The sequence below is a fragment of the Monodelphis domestica genome, chromosome 7 (assembly GCF_027887165.1).
Source record: "Monodelphis domestica isolate mMonDom1 chromosome 7, mMonDom1.pri, whole genome shotgun sequence".
NCBI lineage: Eukaryota > Metazoa > Chordata > Mammalia > Didelphimorphia > Didelphidae > Monodelphis > Monodelphis domestica.
The window spans coordinates 232,444,735-232,464,775 of NC_077233.1; the positions used below are offsets into that span (position 1 = coordinate 232,444,735).

The 20,041-nt window shown below is 38.8% G+C and overlaps 2 protein-coding genes across 4 annotated transcripts in view; one reads left to right on the forward strand and one right to left on the reverse strand.

Annotated features, from left to right (window-relative positions):
• The window catches only part of IQCK (IQ motif containing K), a 202,460-nt gene extending 190,622 nt beyond the window's left edge, over positions 1–11,838 (reverse strand). For 2 of the 3 annotated variants that reach the window (XM_016423865.2, XM_016423863.2), the window contains exon 1: positions 11,490–11,838. In XM_016423865.2, coding sequence (XP_016279351.1) covers positions 11,490–11,787 — 298 coding nt within the window. In that variant the 5' untranslated portion in view covers positions 11,788–11,838. The remainder of the gene's footprint in view (positions 1–11,489) is intronic. The other variant, XM_016423864.2, reaches the window with a different exon arrangement.
• The window catches only part of KNOP1 (lysine rich nucleolar protein 1), a 223,623-nt gene that overhangs the window by 189,075 nt on the left and 14,507 nt on the right, over positions 1–20,041 (forward strand). Inside the window, exons 2-3 of the mRNA XM_056806304.1 lie at positions 11,335–11,629; positions 17,046–18,004. Of these exons, the coding sequence (XP_056662282.1) occupies positions 11,335–11,629; positions 17,046–18,004 (1,254 nt within the window). The remainder of the gene's footprint in view (positions 1–11,334; positions 11,630–17,045; positions 18,005–20,041) is intronic.

Here is a 20,041-nt window from a genome sequence, read left to right on the forward strand (position 1 = left end):
TGGGATGAAAACCCACTATTTAATAAAAACTGCTGGGAAATTTGGAAGACAGTATGGGAGAAATTAGGTTTGGATCAACATCTCACACCCTACACCAAGATAAACTCAGAATGGGTGAATGACTTGAATATAAAGGAAACTATAAGCAAATTAGGTGAACACAGAATAGTATGCATGTCAGATCTTTGGGAAAGACTTTAAAACCAAGCAAGAGCTAGAAAAAAATCACAAAATGTAAAATCAATAATTTTGACTACATCAAATTAAAGTTTTTGTACAAACAAAACTAATGCAACCAAAATTAGAAGGGAAGCAACAAATTGGGAAACAATCTTCATTACAAAAACCTCTGACAATGGTCTAATTATTCAAATTTATAAAGAACTAAAACTATTGTACAAAAAATTAAGCCATTCTCCAATAGATAAATAGGCAAGGGACATGAATAGGCAATTTTCAATTAAAGAAATCAAAACTATTAATAAGCATATGAAAAAATGCTCTAAATCTCTTATAATCAGAGAGATGCAAATCAAAACAACTCTGAGATATCACCTAACACCTAGCAGATTGGCTAACATGACAGCAAAGGAAAGTAATGAATGCTGGAGGGGATGTGGTCAAGTTCAGACATTAATGCATTGCTGGTGGAGTTGTGAATTGATCCAACCATTCTGGAGGGCAATTTGGAACTATGCCCAAAGGATGCTAAAAGACTGTCTGCCCTTTGATCCAGTCATAGCACTGCTGGGTTTGTACCCCAAGGAGATAATAAGGAAAAACAAGAATATTCATAGCTGTGCTCTTTGTGGTGGCAAAAAATTGGAAAACGAGGGGATGCCCTTCAATCGGAGAATGGCTGAACAAATTGTGGTATATGTTGGTGATGGAATACTATAGTGCTCAAATGAATAATAAAGTGGAGGAATTCCATGGGAACTGGAATGACCTCTAGGAATTGATGCAGAGGTAAAGGAGCAGAACCAGGAGAACATTATACACAGAGACTGATACACTGTGGTACAATAGAATGTAATGAACTTCTCCATTAGTGTCAATGCAGTGATCCTGAACAATTTGAAAGGATCTATGAGAGAAAACACTATCCACAAGCAGAGGACAAACTGTGGGAGTAGAAACACCAAAAAAAACCAACTGCTTGAATACATGGGTCGAGGGGATATGACTGTGGATGTAGACTCTAAATGAATATCCTAATGCAAACACCAACAACATGGAAATAGGTTCTGATCAAGGACACAAGTAATACCCAATGAAATTGCGTGTCGGCTGTGGGAAGGATGGGGGAGATGAGGGAGGGAAATAATTTGATTCTTGTAACCAAGGAATAATGTTCTAAATTGACTAAATAAATTAATTCCAAAAAATAAAAAATAAAATAAAATAAGCAACAATGACAACAACAGCAAAAAATAATGTGCTCTCTTTCATGATGGGGAATTAACTGCTTCTTTTTACTCCTAACTGCTGATTGTTTATTTGGGTGAGCATCATTGTTATCTCACACAGTTTCTAATGCCTGACTTAAACTCAGGAACTCTCATACTCAAGATTACCCAAGAGAGAACTCCTAAGACTAAAAAACATTCATTCTCAAAATAATGTAATACTTGGGCCCTTTCTCTGGTGCATGCCTGAATTTGAAGTACAGCTGGACTATATAAAGAACATAATTCTTTAGCTTGCCATTATCTACAGATGAAGCTGCTCAAATGGTAGTGTTTTGTTTTTCCCTTGTCCTAGAAGTGAAGATTTCACAAGAATGGGGATGTGCATGGACATGGAGGGTTGAACAGAGTTTCTGCATTCTGGTAGTTTCAGCTTGGCATTTGGTTTTCACTCTGAGTTTGTGAAGAGTAAGAGAGTTGGGGAAATGCTTGCAGCCACAGCACCTATAACCACTGTCATGATTAGGTAACTAAACATGTGGATACCACTTGGAAGGGAAATAAGAGACTATGGCTCTTTGAGTTGGTCACATAAATAATATATATGCTTTTTCCCATTCCCTTTTCTTCCTCTCCCCTTCCAACTATGAGTTCCTTATTCCAAAGCTGATCTTTATTCTTTAAAGTTATATTTTTTATTTCTTTTTAATTAGTGCTAATAGTAGCTTGCTTTAAAAAAAAGCTTGATTGAGCAAAAGTATTCTGGTGAGCATATCTCCTTCCTGTGAATAGAGAGAAAACAATATCTGGCATATAAGACAGAATAAGAAAATTAGGTCGGAGAACATGGGCATTCTGTTTCAGATTTTTACCAGAGAGTTCTGTTTTGGGTTTCCTAAGCCATAAGAGAATTTTATAAATTAAAAAAAAATGATAATTTGTCCCAACATAAATTAAAAACTGAATCCATAGTTTTCCTTCAGAAGAGAGCCAATTGCCATGGTTCTTGGTTTAAGGAGGAGGAGGTATGTCAGAGGAATCTCTTAATTAGACTTCATGTCTAGTGAGAGGGGGAAAGGAATGATTGGAAAAGATTGGTAATCTTTTATCTAATCTAATACATTCCAAAGATATTGGCCAGAGAAGAGGGAACAAGTACTTTGCCCTTCTTATAGTAGTCCAGAAAGTGAATTTTTCTACTTTATACAAATAACACTGATAATCTACATAAGTCTCTGACCTGTGTTTACAAAAGAAACAAAGGCAGTGCAAAGCAACCAGAAATAGGAAGACCAGGCTACATTCAAGCACATGTAATTGTGCTCAAAAGCTCATTGTTATATGTTTCTTGTGGAATTCTCCCTTTTTGCTCTTATTGGAGGGATTGGAAGAAAGGGATATACTCCTTCCGTGCCACCTACCCCACCCCCATCCTTCCTTACTGGTGAAAGGTCAGCTATCATCACTGACTAATAAGATATTAGAAATAAATTCTAAACTAGTATATTCTCTGGTGAAGAAGAGAATAAGAAAGCCAAATAAATCTGAGGAAGAATGTGAGAAAAGCTGGAAAGAGTTTTATAAAATAATGCAAAACAAACTGAGAACTAGAAGAAAAGGATTCGATCTATAACCACAAAAGAAGAAAAGTGAATAAAAATGGACAAAGAATCCTGGTAAAGACTTAGAGGTGTTGACTGAAAAGCTGTTATCAGTTAAAATAAAATAAGAAGCTTTTATTAGTATTAAGCTAGAATGAAATAATGATTGCTCATAAAAAGCTTCACTGTTCTAATGGTGAAGATATTAAGTACATACATAAATATAACCAATATAAATATACACTGAATAAATACAAACTCATACAATAGTTAAATACAAGCCAATTTGGAAGGAAAGGCACTTACAACTAGAGAGAAGAAAGGTGAATTAATAAAAGTCCCCTATAAAAGATGATGCTTGAACTGCATAGAGAGATTCTATGAGGAAGAGATCATCAGGGACTACATTCTAGCCTGGGGAATGGCTAGTAGAAAGGCCTGGAGAAGGGAGATGGAGTATTGTGTGAAGAACAGAAACAAGGCCAGTATAGCTGAATTTCAGATGGGGGAGAAGGGAGTGTTTGGAGGGAAGGAATGGGGGTATGGAAGAGTAATGTCCAACTAGACTGAAAAGACAGGTTGCAGTAACATATAGGCCTTAAATGCTGACCAGAAAAGCTCATATTTGATCCTAGAGGTTATAGAAAGCCACAGGATTTGACCAAATATAAGAAATTACTTGGTCAGATCCCTGTTTAAGGAGAATTACTTTGATAGCAATGTACAGGAGGAACTGTAGAGGTAAGAGATGAGGCAGAGACCTCACTTAGGAAGCTGTTGTAGCAATCTAGATAAAAAGTGATAAGGGCTTATGTGCGTTAATGGGGCTGTGTAACTGGAGAGAAGGAGTAAGATGTTAAAGATAATATGGAGGTAAATACAGCAAGATTGGTAATTAATTGGCTATGTAGGGTGGTGACACCTTCAATAGAAATAGGGAAGGCTGGAAGGGAAGAGGATTTTGAAGAAAAGATATATTCAGTCTTGGAAATGTTAAGTTTGAGATGTCTCCTGGACATCCCATTTGAAATTTCTGGTGATTGAAGACTGAAGTTCAAGGTTAAGATGGCTGGTCAACTACTGTTAGAGTTAAAATGGTTGAGGTCTTAAACTGTAGTGAGTTAAAATGGTGGAAGATATAAATTGTGATAGATATAAGAGAGGGTGAGTAAATTTGACCGCAGAAAATGTTTCACTACAGTGTCTAGGTTTTAAATCAAATATAAGGTGGTTGCCAGGGAAATATTCCCAATTATTCAAATACCCAAGTCAACTGGGTTTTATAGAGATTTTTAATTAATTATATAATGAGGAATTAGAGAGAGAAAGAGTAGGAAAGAAATAATTATGAAGGGCCTCAAGCCAATATGGCCTAGACCTGAGTCTTAAGAGAGAGAATCAGTCAGTCTTTTAACACTCACCACAAGGTCTGCCTAAACAAGGATTCTAGTGACACCAGGCCAGCTCCATCTCAGCTGACTTCACCAGAGAGCCTTCCAGCGAGACCTCCTTAGAGATTGTCCTCCAAGAGCTTCCCTTCTCCAGAGCCTCTCTCAAGAGATTCTTCCCAAGCGATCCTCATCAGAGATCCTCCAAAAGGATTTCTCCAAAAGGATATCTCTCAAGAGATTCTGCTTTTTCTTATATAGGGGTTTTTCTCCTATGTCACCTCCCCTAAGTCCTTACATCTACCAATCACTGTAGATGTTTTCCAAAGGACTGCCCATCTGAATTCCTGCTAAGTCGACTAATCTCCTCAGGTAAGTCTAAACCAGTGAAAACACAGCTGAGTCAACTAATCTTCTTAAGACAAAACTTGCCCGACCCTTTTAGGTACCTAGTATCTCCTTGTATCAATTCTAAAAACAGGCCTGGCTCAAAGAACTCCTTGCCCCACCATAAGCATGGATCCAAGTACTTTCTTTGTTTAGCAAGGAGTTTTCTGCCCTAAAGCAGTCTTAAGTACGGGTGGAATAGAGGTCCTCCCATAGCAAAGAGTTTTCTCCCCTAAAGCAGTCCCAAGTAGGGATGGGGTAGAGATCCTCCCATAGCAAGGAGTTTTCACATTCAAGTAGAGTTCTCACTATCTGGTAGGGAATTATTTCAAGTAGGGAATTGGAGGATTCCTCAATGTGGAGTAAAATTTTTAACATTCATAAGTCTGTGAAATTTTAAAGTTTACACTACAAAGAGGTAATAGTTAAATTTAGGAGAGTTGATGAGGTTACCAAAAGAGAGTGTGTGGAAGAGAAGAGGGCCTATGAGAGAATCTTTTAGAACTTCCTTGGATGGGTGCATGATCTAGATGTTAAGCCAGTAAAGGAGACTAAACAAGATCAATCAGAAAAGTAGGAAGAAAACCAGGACAGAGCAATGTCAAGAAAACCTAGAGAAGAAATTCTTCAAAATTTCTCATGGAGGCCTTATCCTTGTTGCATATCCTTGCTATGTTAGTGTAAAGCAAACCTCCTTTTGTTAACATTTCAATGATTTTAGAGAACCTTGTTTGTCCCAGTGATGAATCGGAACTAAGAGAGGATGCTAGCATCCCCTAATGGCTGGTAACTTTGGAGAGAACTTTCTGTTGAGTGATGATTTTGGAAACCAGATTACAAAGAGGACTATGTTTAAGGAGAGGAAAAGATTTTAAGAAATTTTAAAAACTAAAATTAATTACTTTAAATGAAATAGTTGCAAAACAAATTACTTATATTGAAGCTTAATATTAAGTTTCTTATAAATCATTTAATAAAAATATTTAAAAGAGATTACAGAAAACATGGGCTTAACTGGAATCAGAGGACACAAAGAACAAAGGACACTGCTTCCAAAAGAAAGGACACAGTCTTAAACTCTTGAGGGCTAAAAGGAGGTAACAATACTCTGAGTAATAAGGGAGGCAATTAGAAGTGGGAGTGAAGTATTCAGAGGCAGGATGCATGCCTGAGTCACTGGGAGTTCTCCTTTTCACAGGCAGTCCTGGGGGTGAGAGATCAACTCAGGTCCAAACTACATCCTTAACTCTCATTTTGTTTGGAATTCTCTAGAACTGTTTCTTTCATGTTCCTTCAGTATTATTATAGCCTCCGTGATGTCACTGAGCTATTTTTTACAGAAATGTTATAGAATCACGGCACTTACAAGAAGGAGGATTTAGAATTATCAACTCTAGATTCATGCTAAACTAAATTCCAGTTGTCTAGAGGTGGGATCCTTATCCCTTTTTTGCAAAGTCTTTGAATATACAGAGTACATTATCACATCATCAGTTGCTTACAGATAGAAAGATAACATGGAAAACTTGGTTGCCAAATTCTTTGTTCCAACTATTAGATCATGCTCCTTTTCTTGAACATCCTGACCAAGAAAATGGGAAAACACAGAAAAGGACTATGGTGTGGAACAAGGAAATACTTTCAATCAATGGGTTTTTAACATATCATCAATCAAGAAAACTTAGTCACAAGAACACTGAGATAATTTCCCCTTCTACTTTATTGCAAGTTATAACATTACTTAATCTGGGTAAAGGGGAACTCATTTTGGAATTTTACCAAAGAGTTCACAAGTACTACTTTAAAAAAAAAGAAGCAACTTTAAAAAACTGAAGCTCAAAATAAGGATGTCATACCAAACCATGAATTAAATTCTTTTATACCATGATTCCAGCTTCCAAGAGAGAAACAGAGTGTCAAAGAAAAATATAAGAGTACTCAGAGTTGGCCCTGGAATTTGAAAAACTTGAATTCAAATTGTACTTTTAAGAAATATTAGATTTTTATTCTACAAGTCACAGCCTCCCAGAACATGAGGCTACATTCCAAGTGGAACAAAATGATCTGCATTAGCAGAAGTTTTCTCACGTGGAATTCTCTATACCATTAGAACCATTCATTTTTAGATTAAAAAAAAAAACACCTTTTCTTTTCCTTTTTAATGTTCAAAGTATATAGTCCTGGGGAAAATACCAATTGATCAAGAACAATTAACTAAAAGTCAGCAAAGTAGTAGGCACTGGAGACAGACAAAACTGAAACTGTCCCTCGGGGAGTTTATAGGCTATTGGAGAAGACAATATGAACATATATGAAAGATGTACAGAACAGATAAAAATACATATAAGGCAACTTTGGGGAGAGGGCCCCAGAGTTAAGGGAGGGGGAACAGAATCAGGAAAAGCTACATGCAGAAAGTGGCAAAGGAGATGAGTTTTAAAGAACCAGTGATTTGCAGATGCAGATTTGAGAGAGTGCATTCTATTCATGGGAGACAGCAAGACAGGAAATAGAATGCCATGTATGATGAATAGCAAGAAAATCAGTTTATCTATTCTGTAATGGACTTAAAAAGATATAATGCGTAAGAAGCCTGGAAAGGTAGGTTGGGGTTAGGATGTGGAGGGTTTTAAAAACTAAAAAGAATTGATGTTTAATTTTAGAGGCGATTGGAATTTAAGTAGAAGGATGTCATAGTCATATCCACACTTTAGGAAAATCATTTTGGCAGCTATATGGAAGACAGATTGGAGAGGAAAGACCCTTGAGACAAGAAAACTACTGTAATAGTCCAGGTATAAAGTGCTAAATCCCTGAACAAGGATAATGGCTAGATAAATAGAAAAAAGGGATCCATGAGAAAGAAGCTATGATTATAGAAATAGCAAAATATGGGACACCTAGATGTCTCCATGGATAGAGCACCAGGCCTGGAGTTGGAAGGATCTAGGTTCAAATCTGGCCTCAGACACTTCCTAGCTGGCTGACCCTGGGCAAGTCACTTAACCTCAATTGCCTAATTTTTTTATAGCTTTCCTCTCTCAGAATCTATAATCAGTATTGATTCCATGCCAGAATGTTAGGGTTTTTAAAAAAATAGGAAAATGTTGTACGGGTTAAAAATTATTTGACTAAATTTATTTGTTAAAAAGAATTATTCTGGTCACCTTTTATAAAATTAACTCTTAAGTCACAAGGCTGTTAGCAGTTTTAGTAGCTTTATTACAGTAGGGTAGAAATAGTAAAGAGGGAAATGTAGGAATGGGATAGGGGAACTGTCTAGCGTACCACTCTAAGTCTGCTCCAAAGAAATCTAGCTCACTCCTAACAAAGTTCCAATCTCTGGCCAGAGGAGTGGGAGAATCTCAGCCTCCAAAGCAGAAGTGCCAAGCAGAAGAATCCATTCAGGATCATCCTATGCACTGAGCCACCAGATACCATACACCTTCCTCACCATCCATATGGAGTTTCTGCACTTTCTGAGCAACTCCATCAAAGTCCCACATTTCTAGCATCAGTTCCTACTGATCCATCATCTTCTCCTCAAATATATTCTCTTTAGTATGTATAAAGCTACCTCCATGGTGTAACCAACACTTACTTAGGAACCTAGAGACTCCTACAGTAGCCACTCTGAAAAAAAAGCTCAACTTGCAGGATCACTGTTCAAGTCTCTATGCTCAGGTCAAGAAACATAGTAGAAAAGTTGAACTTAGGTCTGGAATTGTACTTGGATAAGCATCTATTCTAACAAACATCATATTCAAAAAGTTTGTATTTTTGCCTAATTTTTAGAAGGGGAAAGAGAGGGAGAGAAAGTGGGGAAAGGTAGAGAAAGGGTAAAGAAGGAAAAAAGTGATGAGAAAAGAAAGAGAGAGGGGGAAAGGCGAGACAGGAGAGGAGAGGGAAAGGAAAAGACTGAAACAAAGAGAGAAAGAAACATGGAGGGAGGTGGGGGGGAGCTACCTGATGTGCATGAGTAGAGTTTCCAGATAAGGAGCTCCAAATGAAACTCAAATGAAATCATAGATGTGAAAGGGGAATTTTATTCTTTGTCTATTTTCAGTTAACACTTACTTAGCCCCTACTTTGTTATCAAGTAACTTGGAGAGCTCTACCCTTTTAACCCAATCAATCAGAAACTTATGAATCCTTTGATAAGAGTTGACAATTTCAGAGGATGAGGTATGGATCCCACAGATACTGACCCCCTGGGCAGTACTAGGCAATTTGAATCTGTGATTGGCTCCTGTGAAGAAGGGAAGGGACAGGAGGTGACTATAAAAGTCCTGAAAGTCTTTAGCTAGGAGTCTTCCGTCTGCTGGAAGATCTTAGACTGGGACTGTAGCCTGAGACTTTAACCTGGGACTCTGGACTACTCCTGGATCTTCTCCTTTGGAGCTTCAGTTGGGTGAGTAAGTAGCTGGCCTTCCTTTACTGGCTTCTGGAGAGATTTATTCCAGAGAGGCCTTCCTCTCTTGGAGGAGGATGTGTGGGTGGAATACCCAGTCTTCTGGTTGAGAGTTAACAAGTCCTGCTGGGCTGAGCCAAGTACTAGAGCAATATTTAGTGTGATAGGTTAGACATCTTCTGTACCCTGATTTATTTTAGAACTCTCACATATTTAGTCAAACCCCTAAATTTAATTCCTTTAATAGATATGGATCTTTAAAATGATAGCAATAAAAGTAATGGTGTTAAGCGCAGGTAGTCTGAAGTCTTTGGTCCTAACATGACCTATAGGCTGAAGAACTTCTGAACTTTTCTCCAGAAATAGTAAATGTGATACAGTGCAAAGAGTCCTGTGAATCTTAAAACTGCTCAGACTCTACTTCAGAAGATTTGATTAAGCTATTCTCCATTTTTAACAATGGAGGTACTTGGTCAGGAATGTATTGAGAATTTTTAAAATTACTCCATCCTACTCAGACAGTGCCTTAGGGGAAGATAAAGTTGAAAACTCCTGATTGAACATTGAAAAGTCCCTGACTCATACTTATAGTGAAGCTAAAACCTTAAGCTAGGTCTATTTTTAGATCTAATACAAAAAGGTGCTCAGTACCTATAAAGGTTAAATTAATACCTAAAAGGTCAAGCAACTTACAAAAGGCAAGCTTAACAAAAGAGGTGTGAAGTACTCAGTAGATTTAATCTAACCAGAGAAGGTGAGAACAAAAAAAGATGAGAACTAAAGGCAGTCCTGGGAAAAAGTGTCTACTGTGATTAGTAGACGTGAAAATTTAGAGGTGACATAAGAGAAAATTTCTTTTAAAAGTAAGGGACTTATTGAGTTGAAGGGAATTTTTGGATTGGAAGTTAGTTGGAGTTGGAATTCAGAGTTTTGGAGTTTGCTTGAAGATGATCTTGTGGTGAGTGATAAAGACTGACTCTCTCTCCCTTGGGCTTTCTACTATTTTCTCTTTCTCTCTCTCTCTCTCTCCTTCCCTTATTTCCTTCATTTATATTAATTAAAATCTCCATAAAACCCAACTGACTTGGGTATTTTCATATTTGGGAATTCTTCCATGGCGACCACTTAATTTTAGATTTTAAATCAAGACACTAAAAATTATCTTTACAGTTTGGCCGAAAACTTTACAAAACAAAAACAATTCAGTTTTGGCAAACCACATTTTCACAGTTACAGTCCTAGACTTGGAGTTCAATGACTAAAGTCAAATCCCAGCTCTGCCATTTACTAATATTATCTGTATGCTTATGGGTTAGTCTCTCAGCTCTCTAGGGCCTGGGTTTTAGCTTCCTCATCTATAAAAAAAAAAAGTTAGACTAGATGGTCTCTAAGGTCTACTCAAAGGCAGGTAGGTGGATAGAATGTCAAGTTTGGAGTCAGGAAGACAGATCTTCCAGAGTTCAAATCAAGCCTGACACTAGCTGTGTGAGCCTGGGCATGTTTGTCTCAGTTTCCTCGTATGTAAAATGAGCTGGTGAAGGAAATGGCAAACTACTCCAACATCTTTGCCAAGATAACACCAAATGGAGTTATAAGGACTCAGCCACAACTGAAATAATAACAAAAGGTCTTTTCTAGCTCGTGGGGTATAAGTATTTTCTATTTCCAACCTCTTCTAAGACTTAAATTCCTGGAGGGTAAGGGTGATTTTCTTGTTTTGTCTTGTTTAATAAACTGTCCTCCCTTTACCTGAGGTTATAGACATCTAGCTATTCCATTTGTATCTCCAGCACTTAGCAAAGTGTTTTGCACACAGTAAGGTCTTAACACATGGTTTTTCAATCATTCACTCATTCATATTTTCATGATTCACTGATTGCAAGAGGTCTTTCCCTGTTTCTCCCTCTGTTAGTACCTTCCCTCAGAGATCACCACCCCTCAACACTATTGCTATATTTTATGTATATAGCTATTTGCACGTTGCCTCCCCATGAAGAGTTGAAACTGGAGAGAAGGAACTAGGTTCTTCCCTTTCTTGGTACCCTCAGCACTTAGCATCTAAGTAATTTAGCACAACTTAGTGCCTGGGCACAGAGTAAACTACTAAATAAATGTCCAGCCCCAGTACAAGCCTTTAGCCCCGCCCCCACCTTGACTGCTTCCGTCGGGGCCATCTGTCACACCCCCTTGCACCACCTCTTCCACATTGGTTCCGCCTCTATTCCTCTGGCTCCTCTTTAGAACTCCGCACTGATTGCCCCGCCCTCCTCCCGCCTAGTTTCGTGGCTCCTACCCTCGCAGATCTGCTCCCAGAGATTCTTTTCCGGCTCAGATGGAGTCTTCAAGGACGTAGCCGCCTCAGTAACGCCAGTGCCCTCAACCGACTGCACGGCTCCCGGAGACGACAGAGGCAATGGAGAGATCGGAGACGAGGTAGGCAAGGTCTCCTGGATGGCCCCCAAGGAGACAGCCCTCCCAGAGACTGCCCGGGTGGCGGCCACCCCGGATTCCGCGACGTCCCGTTCCGGTGTATTTACATTTCCCTGTTGGGAAACGGCGGGTTTTTCTTTACGGCTGGCCTTCCCAGCCATGGACGCGGTTACCAAGCAACGACCTAGGACTGAGACCCATAACCCGGAAGAACCCCAGACTAGGTTACCTTTTTCGAGTGTGAGGCTTTTACTTCCGGGATACGTAAGATCTGGTATACACGTGGAGTCGGGAGAGCGGGGATGTAAGGTGAGCCTGGGAGAAAGGATGGGGGTGAACAGAGTATAGGAGAGGAGATCCCCTTTTGCACCCTAATCTATTAATCCTCCAGCCAACCTCTCAAGCGGCTGTCCTAGGTCTTCTCAATCACACTCTTTAAAAGCATTGCCCATCCTCCTTTGCTTGCCTTTCCTCACCTCCCGTACACTTTTCAACTCCTGTAGCCTGGCTTCCGACCTCACGACTCCACTGAGACTGCACCCCGAGATCAGGCGATATCCTAATTGCTAAATCCGTTCATTCAGGAAGTATTTGTTAAAGCACTTATCTGCTAGAAGCGCTGGGGATAGAGACATAACGAATCCCAGCCCTCTTGGGGGCAGGGACGTGATGCCTTGGACAAAAAAGATTTCTCCACCGCTTCTACTTACTACGAATGCAACCTTGGAAAAAATCACTTAAACTCTCATACTCTCGGGTTCCGAATTTGTAAAATGAGCAGGTTGGTCTAAATGGCCTCCACAACCCTTCCAAATTATAAGTCATTTATCAGTCAACAGGAGTTTATTAAATAAGTACAGTGTCCTAGGCCTTGAGGCCCAAAACAATGAAACAGTTCCTCCCTTCCTAGAGGTTATGTAGAGGGAGGAGAGCACTTCAACTCTGGTACGGGTGTAAGAATTTATAAATAAAAATAAAGAGCCATTAGATTTTTGAAGAAACTCGTTGGAAATGATAATTGAAATGAGCATTGATGAAAGGGAGGGATTCGAGAAGGAAGTGCATGCATTCCTGGTATTGAGAATAACCTGTGGGAAAGCTGAAATACCTGTAATTCTATAGTGTTTGAATCTGCAGTTTTTATGACTGCCCCAAGGATTTTATGACCTATCTTTTGATTATTTTTAATCAGTCAGTAGACATGTATTAAGCACCTACTATGTGCCAGGCATCGTGCTAAGCAGCTGGGAATAAAAAGATAGTTCCTGCTCTCAAAGAGCTCAGAGTCCAATTTTGCTTCATTAAGTGAAAGTGTTTCCTGAGTCATTTTTAACCTTTTTCTTCCTCTTCATAACCAGCATTTAAGCATCTATTCTATAATAGATACTGTATTAAGGGGTGCAGATACAAAAGTGAGTCAGTATCTGCCTTCAGGTATCTTTAAGAGGTAAGCACCATATTTATTCATAGCTATTCCCAGTCCAGAGAAGGGGGAGGCTAAGAGCTGAGGGAATCAGGAAAGGACTTGTGAAGAAGTAGCACTTGATTTGAACCTTGAAGAGAGCTAGGAGTTTCAAGGCACATTATAGACCATTGTGGGGGTTGCAGGGAAGGGTAGAGAAGGGAGGCAGACCTCTGAAACTTAGAGAAGAACAGCTGTAGACCTGTTGAATCAAATACTTGATGGAAAGTAATTTTTAATCACCCTGCAGAGGAAGGCTAGAGACTAATTGGGAAAGGCTGTAAATATAAAACAGAGTTTATATTTTAACCTACAAGGAATGGAAAGTTTCTGAAATTTATGAAGAAGTGATTTCCTCTGTCTCTGAGATCATGTGTTAGCTCTCTGTTAGGTTCAATATCATCTACCCATGTGAATCCCAGATCTATACATCTAACCCGTTTTTCTCCAGTCCTGAATTGGTAGAAGGCACCACTAGACTTTCAGTAAACTTAGGGATGCAGTATTGGAGTCATCCTTTACATAGCTTTCTCTCTTGTTGGCCATATCCAGTCAGTTGCCAAGTGGTCCAGATGCTCCCTCCTTGAGCATCTGTCTCCTTTCCACTCAGCTCCCTTACTCTAATGCAGACCTTCATCATTTACTAGTCTATTACAATATAGCCTTCTCATTAATCTCCTTGTTTCTAGTCTTTCCTCCTCTATAATCCTCTTGTCACCCACACAGCAAAATAATGCTTAGATTTAACCATACCTGCTCAGAAATCTTCAGTGCCTCCTTATTGCCTTTAGGATAAAATGCAAACTTCTCTCTTAACTTAGCATTGGATACCTTCTGCTACCCAGCTCCAACTTCTTTTCCCAAACTTTTCATAACACCCCTCTTCATACACTCTAAATTTCAGCCTAAGTGACTTATCAGTTCTTCAGTGAAATCAGAATTTCACTTCCTTCTTCTCTTGCCTTCAAATGTTCTTGGAACACATTTCTCTCTTAGAATCCTGATTTTCCTTCAAGGTTCAGATTAAGTTTATGCCACCATCCTGATCCAAGTATCATAATTTCTTTTCATTGTTACTATAATGTTTTATTAATGCCTTAAAATGCTTTTTATTCTTAATGTAAATGCAAAAAAAGTATTTCCATCCACACAACAGAACATACAAAAGGATTCTAAGTGAGACTATAGGTATCCATCTTACAGTGTTTGGCTTTTTAAGAAGTATTTAATAAATATTACATATTACTTTCTAGGACTGCCATGCTTGTCTGTGTTTCCTTCTAAATTTTTGTTCCCTTATATGCACTTTAAAATATGTTATAGTGGACCCCTTTTTTACCATCACTTTTGCTGATCCTTCCCTATCCCAACTTCCTTAGTGAAAACCAAGAGAAAGAAAAAGGAGGAAAAACATTTGTAGAGATAAACTTTGTTAAGCAAAACAAATCTGTATAGGGCCATAGTGAAAAATATATATGTTGTCTATACCTGGTCTCCATCACCATTCAGTATTAATTAATACTACCTAGGATTCTCTGAAATAATTTTGTTTATCATTTCTTAACAGTCCAATAATAATCCATTACATTCCTATACCAGCATTTTTTCAGCCATTCCCCAATTGTCAAGAAAGCAATCTAAGATACCCCCCTTCAGTTCTACTTTTTTTCTTCCCTCCCTCCTTCCATCACCTAAGGACTATCCAGAGAATGAATCCCTTTTTTTAGTACTAATCTCATCTTCCAGTGATAGTGTAAAAGGCAAGAGCTAAAGTGATAACAAATCCCTCCTCATTGAAATATATAGCAATCATTTTACAAATATTACCTCATTTAATCCTCACAAGAACCTTGGGAGGTAGATTTTATTATTATCTGTATTTTATAGCTGAGGAAAGGGAGTCAGGTAGTCAGGTGATTTTCCCAGGATCACACAGCTACTGAGTGACTGAGGCTAGAGTTGAACTCAGAGTTCACTAACTCTAGATTCTGCCTTCTGTCTGTTGTGTCACCTAGTTGCCCTCTGATGCTAAAACCTGTTTTAATTACTTTCTTTTTTTCCTTTCTTCTGTTATACGCTTTAGGTTTTATTTTAATTTTTTTTTTTTACCAATTACATATAATAAATTTCCACACAAGTTTCCCCAAGTTATATGATCAAACATCTCCATCTCTTCTTTTCCCCCCTTCCAGTGCTGACAGGCCACTCAATCTGGGTTATCATGCAAAACATTATTATATATATATATCTTTAATAGAATGTATTCCCAGACATCTCAGTCCTTCTGTTCTGCCCCAGGACCACAGGAAATATTACCTGACAAAAAGAGAGATTGTATATTTTATGTTTGTTTTTCAGTTCATTCGCTGGAGGTGGATATTCACAAGTTATTCTTCAAATATTAATTCTGTGTCTGTTATTATGTTCTCTTGATTCTATTTGTTTCATGGTTCACTATTTTATATAATTCTTTGCAAGTCTACTTATCATTTCTTATAGCACAATAGTATTCAATCACAATCATATGTCACAATTTTTCTAGTCATTCCCCAATTGATGGGCATTCCCTCAGTTTTCAGGTATTTGCCACCACAAAGGGAGCTGCTATAAATATCTTGGAACACATAGATTCTTTTCCTTTTTCCCTGATCTTGGGAAACAGACCCAGCAATGATATTTTAGGTTTAAGGGAACACACAGTTTTGTAATTCTCTGGGCATAAATCCAGATTACTCTCCATAAAGGTTAGATCAGTTTGCAGTTCACCAACAGTATATTGGTGTTCCCATTTTTTCATAACCCCTCCAACATTTGTCATTTTGTCTTTTTATCATTTTAGGTGTGAGGTGATATCTCAGAGTTGTTTTGATTTGCATTTTCTCTAACTAGTAGTGATTTAGAACATTTTTTTCATATACCTATATATGATATTGATTTCTTCATCCAAAAATTGTTTACTCATATCTCTTGTCCATTTATTAATTGGGATGGATCTTTTTTGACCTCTCAGAGGATTTTATTCTTTTTTATAAAGATAATTTACTTTGTCAATTACATATAATAGTAAATTTCCAAATAAGTTTTCCAAAGTTTTATGATCCAAATTATTTGCCTCACTCCTATCCCTCTCCCTAGAGCTGGCAAGTAATTCAATCTGGGTTAATTTGGATAATTCATTTCTATTGACTTTCCTTTGTGCATGTTTTATCCTCAAAACCTAGCACAATGCTTTGCATATTGTTTTTGACATGTTATTTGAATTCATTGAAATTATTATTTTTAGAAGTCTGGGTAGGCTTCTCATAGGAAATAATTTTCAGGCTCTGGACAACCCTGTCTAACTCATTTAGCTCTGGAAGGCAATGAAAATGCTTTTATTTTTTTTTTTAATGTAATGATACTTGAAAACTTTTAAGTTGATGAATCCAAAATGTGCCACTTGCCTCCTGATAGAGAGGTGATTAACTGAAATATAGAAAGAGATAATACATTTTTGGACATGGCTAATCGTGGGAATCTGTTTTGCCAGACTACATAATAGCTTTATTGGGCTTTATTTATTGCATTTTAATTTGCCCATGAGGGAAGACTGGATTAAATTTTTTTTAATGCTTAATTGAAAGAAGTAAGCTATTTTTAAAAATTAGGGTTTGAGAGATAAGGACATCATTATTTACTGACATGAATAAAAATGCTATGGAATGGGGCAGCTAGATGGCTCAGTGGGTAGAGAGCCAGACATGGAGACAGGAGGTCCTGGGTTCAAATGTGACCTCAGACACTTCCTAGCAGCATTACCCTGGGCAAGGCACTTAACCCCAGATACCTAGCTCTTGTGGCCCTTCCACTTTGGAACGAATACTTAGTATCAATTCCAAGATGTAAGGCAAAGAGTTTATTTTTTAAATGTTATACAGAAAGACCTTGTGAGGTAACTTGCATGATTTCCTTTTTCAGCAATGATTGCCAAGGCAAACAAATTGGACTCTGGCAAGGAAACGAGAGAGAAGAAGAAAAAGAAGAAGGCCAGGGCGGTAGAAGAAGATGCCTTGGATATGGAACCCCTTGTCAAAACAAAGCCATCTCAGAATAGTGTGGCCTCCTCAGACATGGTTCAAGAAATATCCCTGCTGAAAAAGAAAAAGAAGAAGAAGAAGAAGAAAGTCCAAGAATCAGAGAACCTAGATAGAGCCCCCCATGAGGAAAGTGAAGAGGCAGAACCCAAGGACACAATCAGATCCCTGAAGAAGCATCAGAGCATGAAGGAACTGCTTCCAAATCCTTCCGAGCTCCCATGCCAAGAGAAGAGAAAGAAGACAAAGCCATCCCTGGACTTGACATCCTCTTACTCCCCAGGAGCAGAGGCAGGGGTAGGGATGGAACTGGAAGAGGACTTTGTCAGGAAACATAAAAAGCAGAAGAAGGATAAAAGATCAGATCAGGAGAGATCTGGGGAGCAGGAGCCCAAAGAGGCCCTTCCTGACCCTATGGAGGAGGAAGAAGGAAAGGAAGGTGAGCCCATAGAGCAGGGACAGATAGAGGAGAAGCAGGAGCCCAGCAATCTCAGAGACTCTGGTGCCAAAAAGAAGAAAAAGAAGAAGAAAAAGACTTATAGGGAGGAGGAGGAGGATGAAGAGGATAGAACTGATAACCTGCCCACTGATGAGGCCCACATAGAGGATTCCAGTGCCATTGGCAGCTACAGAAAGAAAGGCCACAAAAATAAAAAGACCAAGGCTGAACCTGCAGAACATATCCCACTGCCCAGCAGCCCTAGGAACATTGAAAAGAAAGGGAAGAAATCTAAGATACAGACAGAACCACCCCCTGCTGAAGAACCTGCTCCAAAGAAGAAAAAGAAGACATTGACAACGGCAGGTAGGAAAGTCATGCAGGACCCGAAAGGCCCAGGCATGGTAAGTCTTTCAGCAGCTGATTCAGTCTAGGTATGAAAAGGCCTTGGCCTATATCTTAGTAGAGTCTGAGCCTTTGTTGACTAAGAAAAGATCCAGGCTTTAGAGACACCTACATGTACACACAATTCCCCTACCCCCAAAGGACACAGAATTTGACTTTTGTGATTGAGCAATCTCTCTGTGGATGAGTGGTTCAGAGAAGAACATGGGGCTTATCCAGCCCCCATGGTTTCATCTTTAGACCTGGAGCTTCTGTCAAGGGACCCCTCTTGGCAATCTCTTCTAGGAGTTTGTCTTTTTTGCTCCAGTTACATTCTCAACCTGACTGTGTCCTTGTCTCTGGTTTTTTCCTGCCCTCTGTATTAACGAAAAGGGCATTTGGTCAAGTTATTTCAGTTCTTTGGGTCTCATAATGTACAATGTAAATTGGTTTAACCAAAACCCTGCTCAGCTTTAAGAGTTCTGTTAATTTGTGGTTTTTTATTTGTCCTATCACTGCCTGCTTCAGGGCAGGGGGGTATGGAGGGAACCATTTGGGTATTCACAATTTAGCTGCACAGGCTTTTTGTATGGGAGATTTTGTAGTCTTCAGTCATATTGCCTTTTGGCTTCATTTCCAGAATGATGAGACTTGATTTTTGTTATCTGTCTTCCATTGGAAACTGTTTGGGGACTTTTTCTTTTCTTGTCCATCTTGGCCACAGGGCTAGTTGAGCCAGAACTGCTATCTGGCCCCCAGAAGAAGGCTGTTGTCTATTACATGCCCAGTGTTTACTGGCCACCTCAATCAGTGGAACTGCTATGAGATTGTTATGAGCTTTATGAGCTTCTTAACTTCTGAAAAACATTTTTTTTGTTGGCGGGGAGGGGATGAAAAAAGTTCACTTACACACACAGGGGCACCAACAATTTTGAGAGGCCTAAATACAAAAATCTCCTCTAAGCAAGGGCAAGATATGCTCATTTCATGAATAAGGAAGGGAAAAGGAAGTAGGTAAAAGTGTCAACAAGCTTTCCAACAACCATTATTTGGGCCAAAATTAAAACAAAGATCTCATGAGTCTAAACTACAGTTCACCCTTCCAACATACAGTATAGGCAAAAATTTTTTGAAGGAATGAATGGTATGAAACAGTGATAATCAAACATTTGGCCGACCTTCAAAGGTAGAGAATGACCCTTGCTTATGATTTGGTGAACCAAAGGCATTCCAGCTTTGATCACTGAGAAGATGTTTCTAGGAATTTGTGCATTTTTTTAAAAATGCATAAATAGAAATGTATGTTTTTGGAAATTCAGAATCTATAGGTGAGAAGTGGGAGTGGAAATTTCATCTCTTTTTCTCTCTTCAGGATAGAAAGGGAGGAATGGAAAATCCTCAAAAGGATCCTTTGTGGTTCTGACAGCACTCATACATACGGGGGTATTATAACTTATAGAATTAGCATGGTAGTTCTATTTAAAGAAGCATACACTTGTAGGGAAGAACAGAAAAATATCTGGGGGGTGGGATCTTTTTTAAGTACAGAATCTCTCGATAATTCAGGAGATCAGTTATGGATTCAACTTTGCCAATTCACCTGAAATTTTTTTTCCTGGCCTTTCACACAAGTGCCACCTCAATGCAGTATACTGTGCTAAACACTAGGAGAAATGTTACAAAGTTCAGGTAAAATAATCCCTGCCTCCATGGACCTTAAAGGATGGCAGAGGGATGAGATGTGAACAAAGATAACTGAATCTACAGTGGGCAGTAAGGGCACTGGAGTTTTGCCAATCAGTTCTTTGTGAGGTCATGGGGAGCAGGGTCTAGGGAGTTGGTGCAGTGCCCTGGAAAGAGCGATGGATCTATCATATCTAGCTTAGTTATGCACATTTCTCCTCTCTGAACCTTGGTTTCCTTATATATAAAATGAGGGAGTCGTGCTAGCTGATCTTTGAGATCCTTCTCATCTCTCTGCCCATGACCCCAAGGCACAGGTCAGGAATTAGGTTGGGTTTTTTCTCCTAAATTTTCTGACTTAGTAACAATTGTAA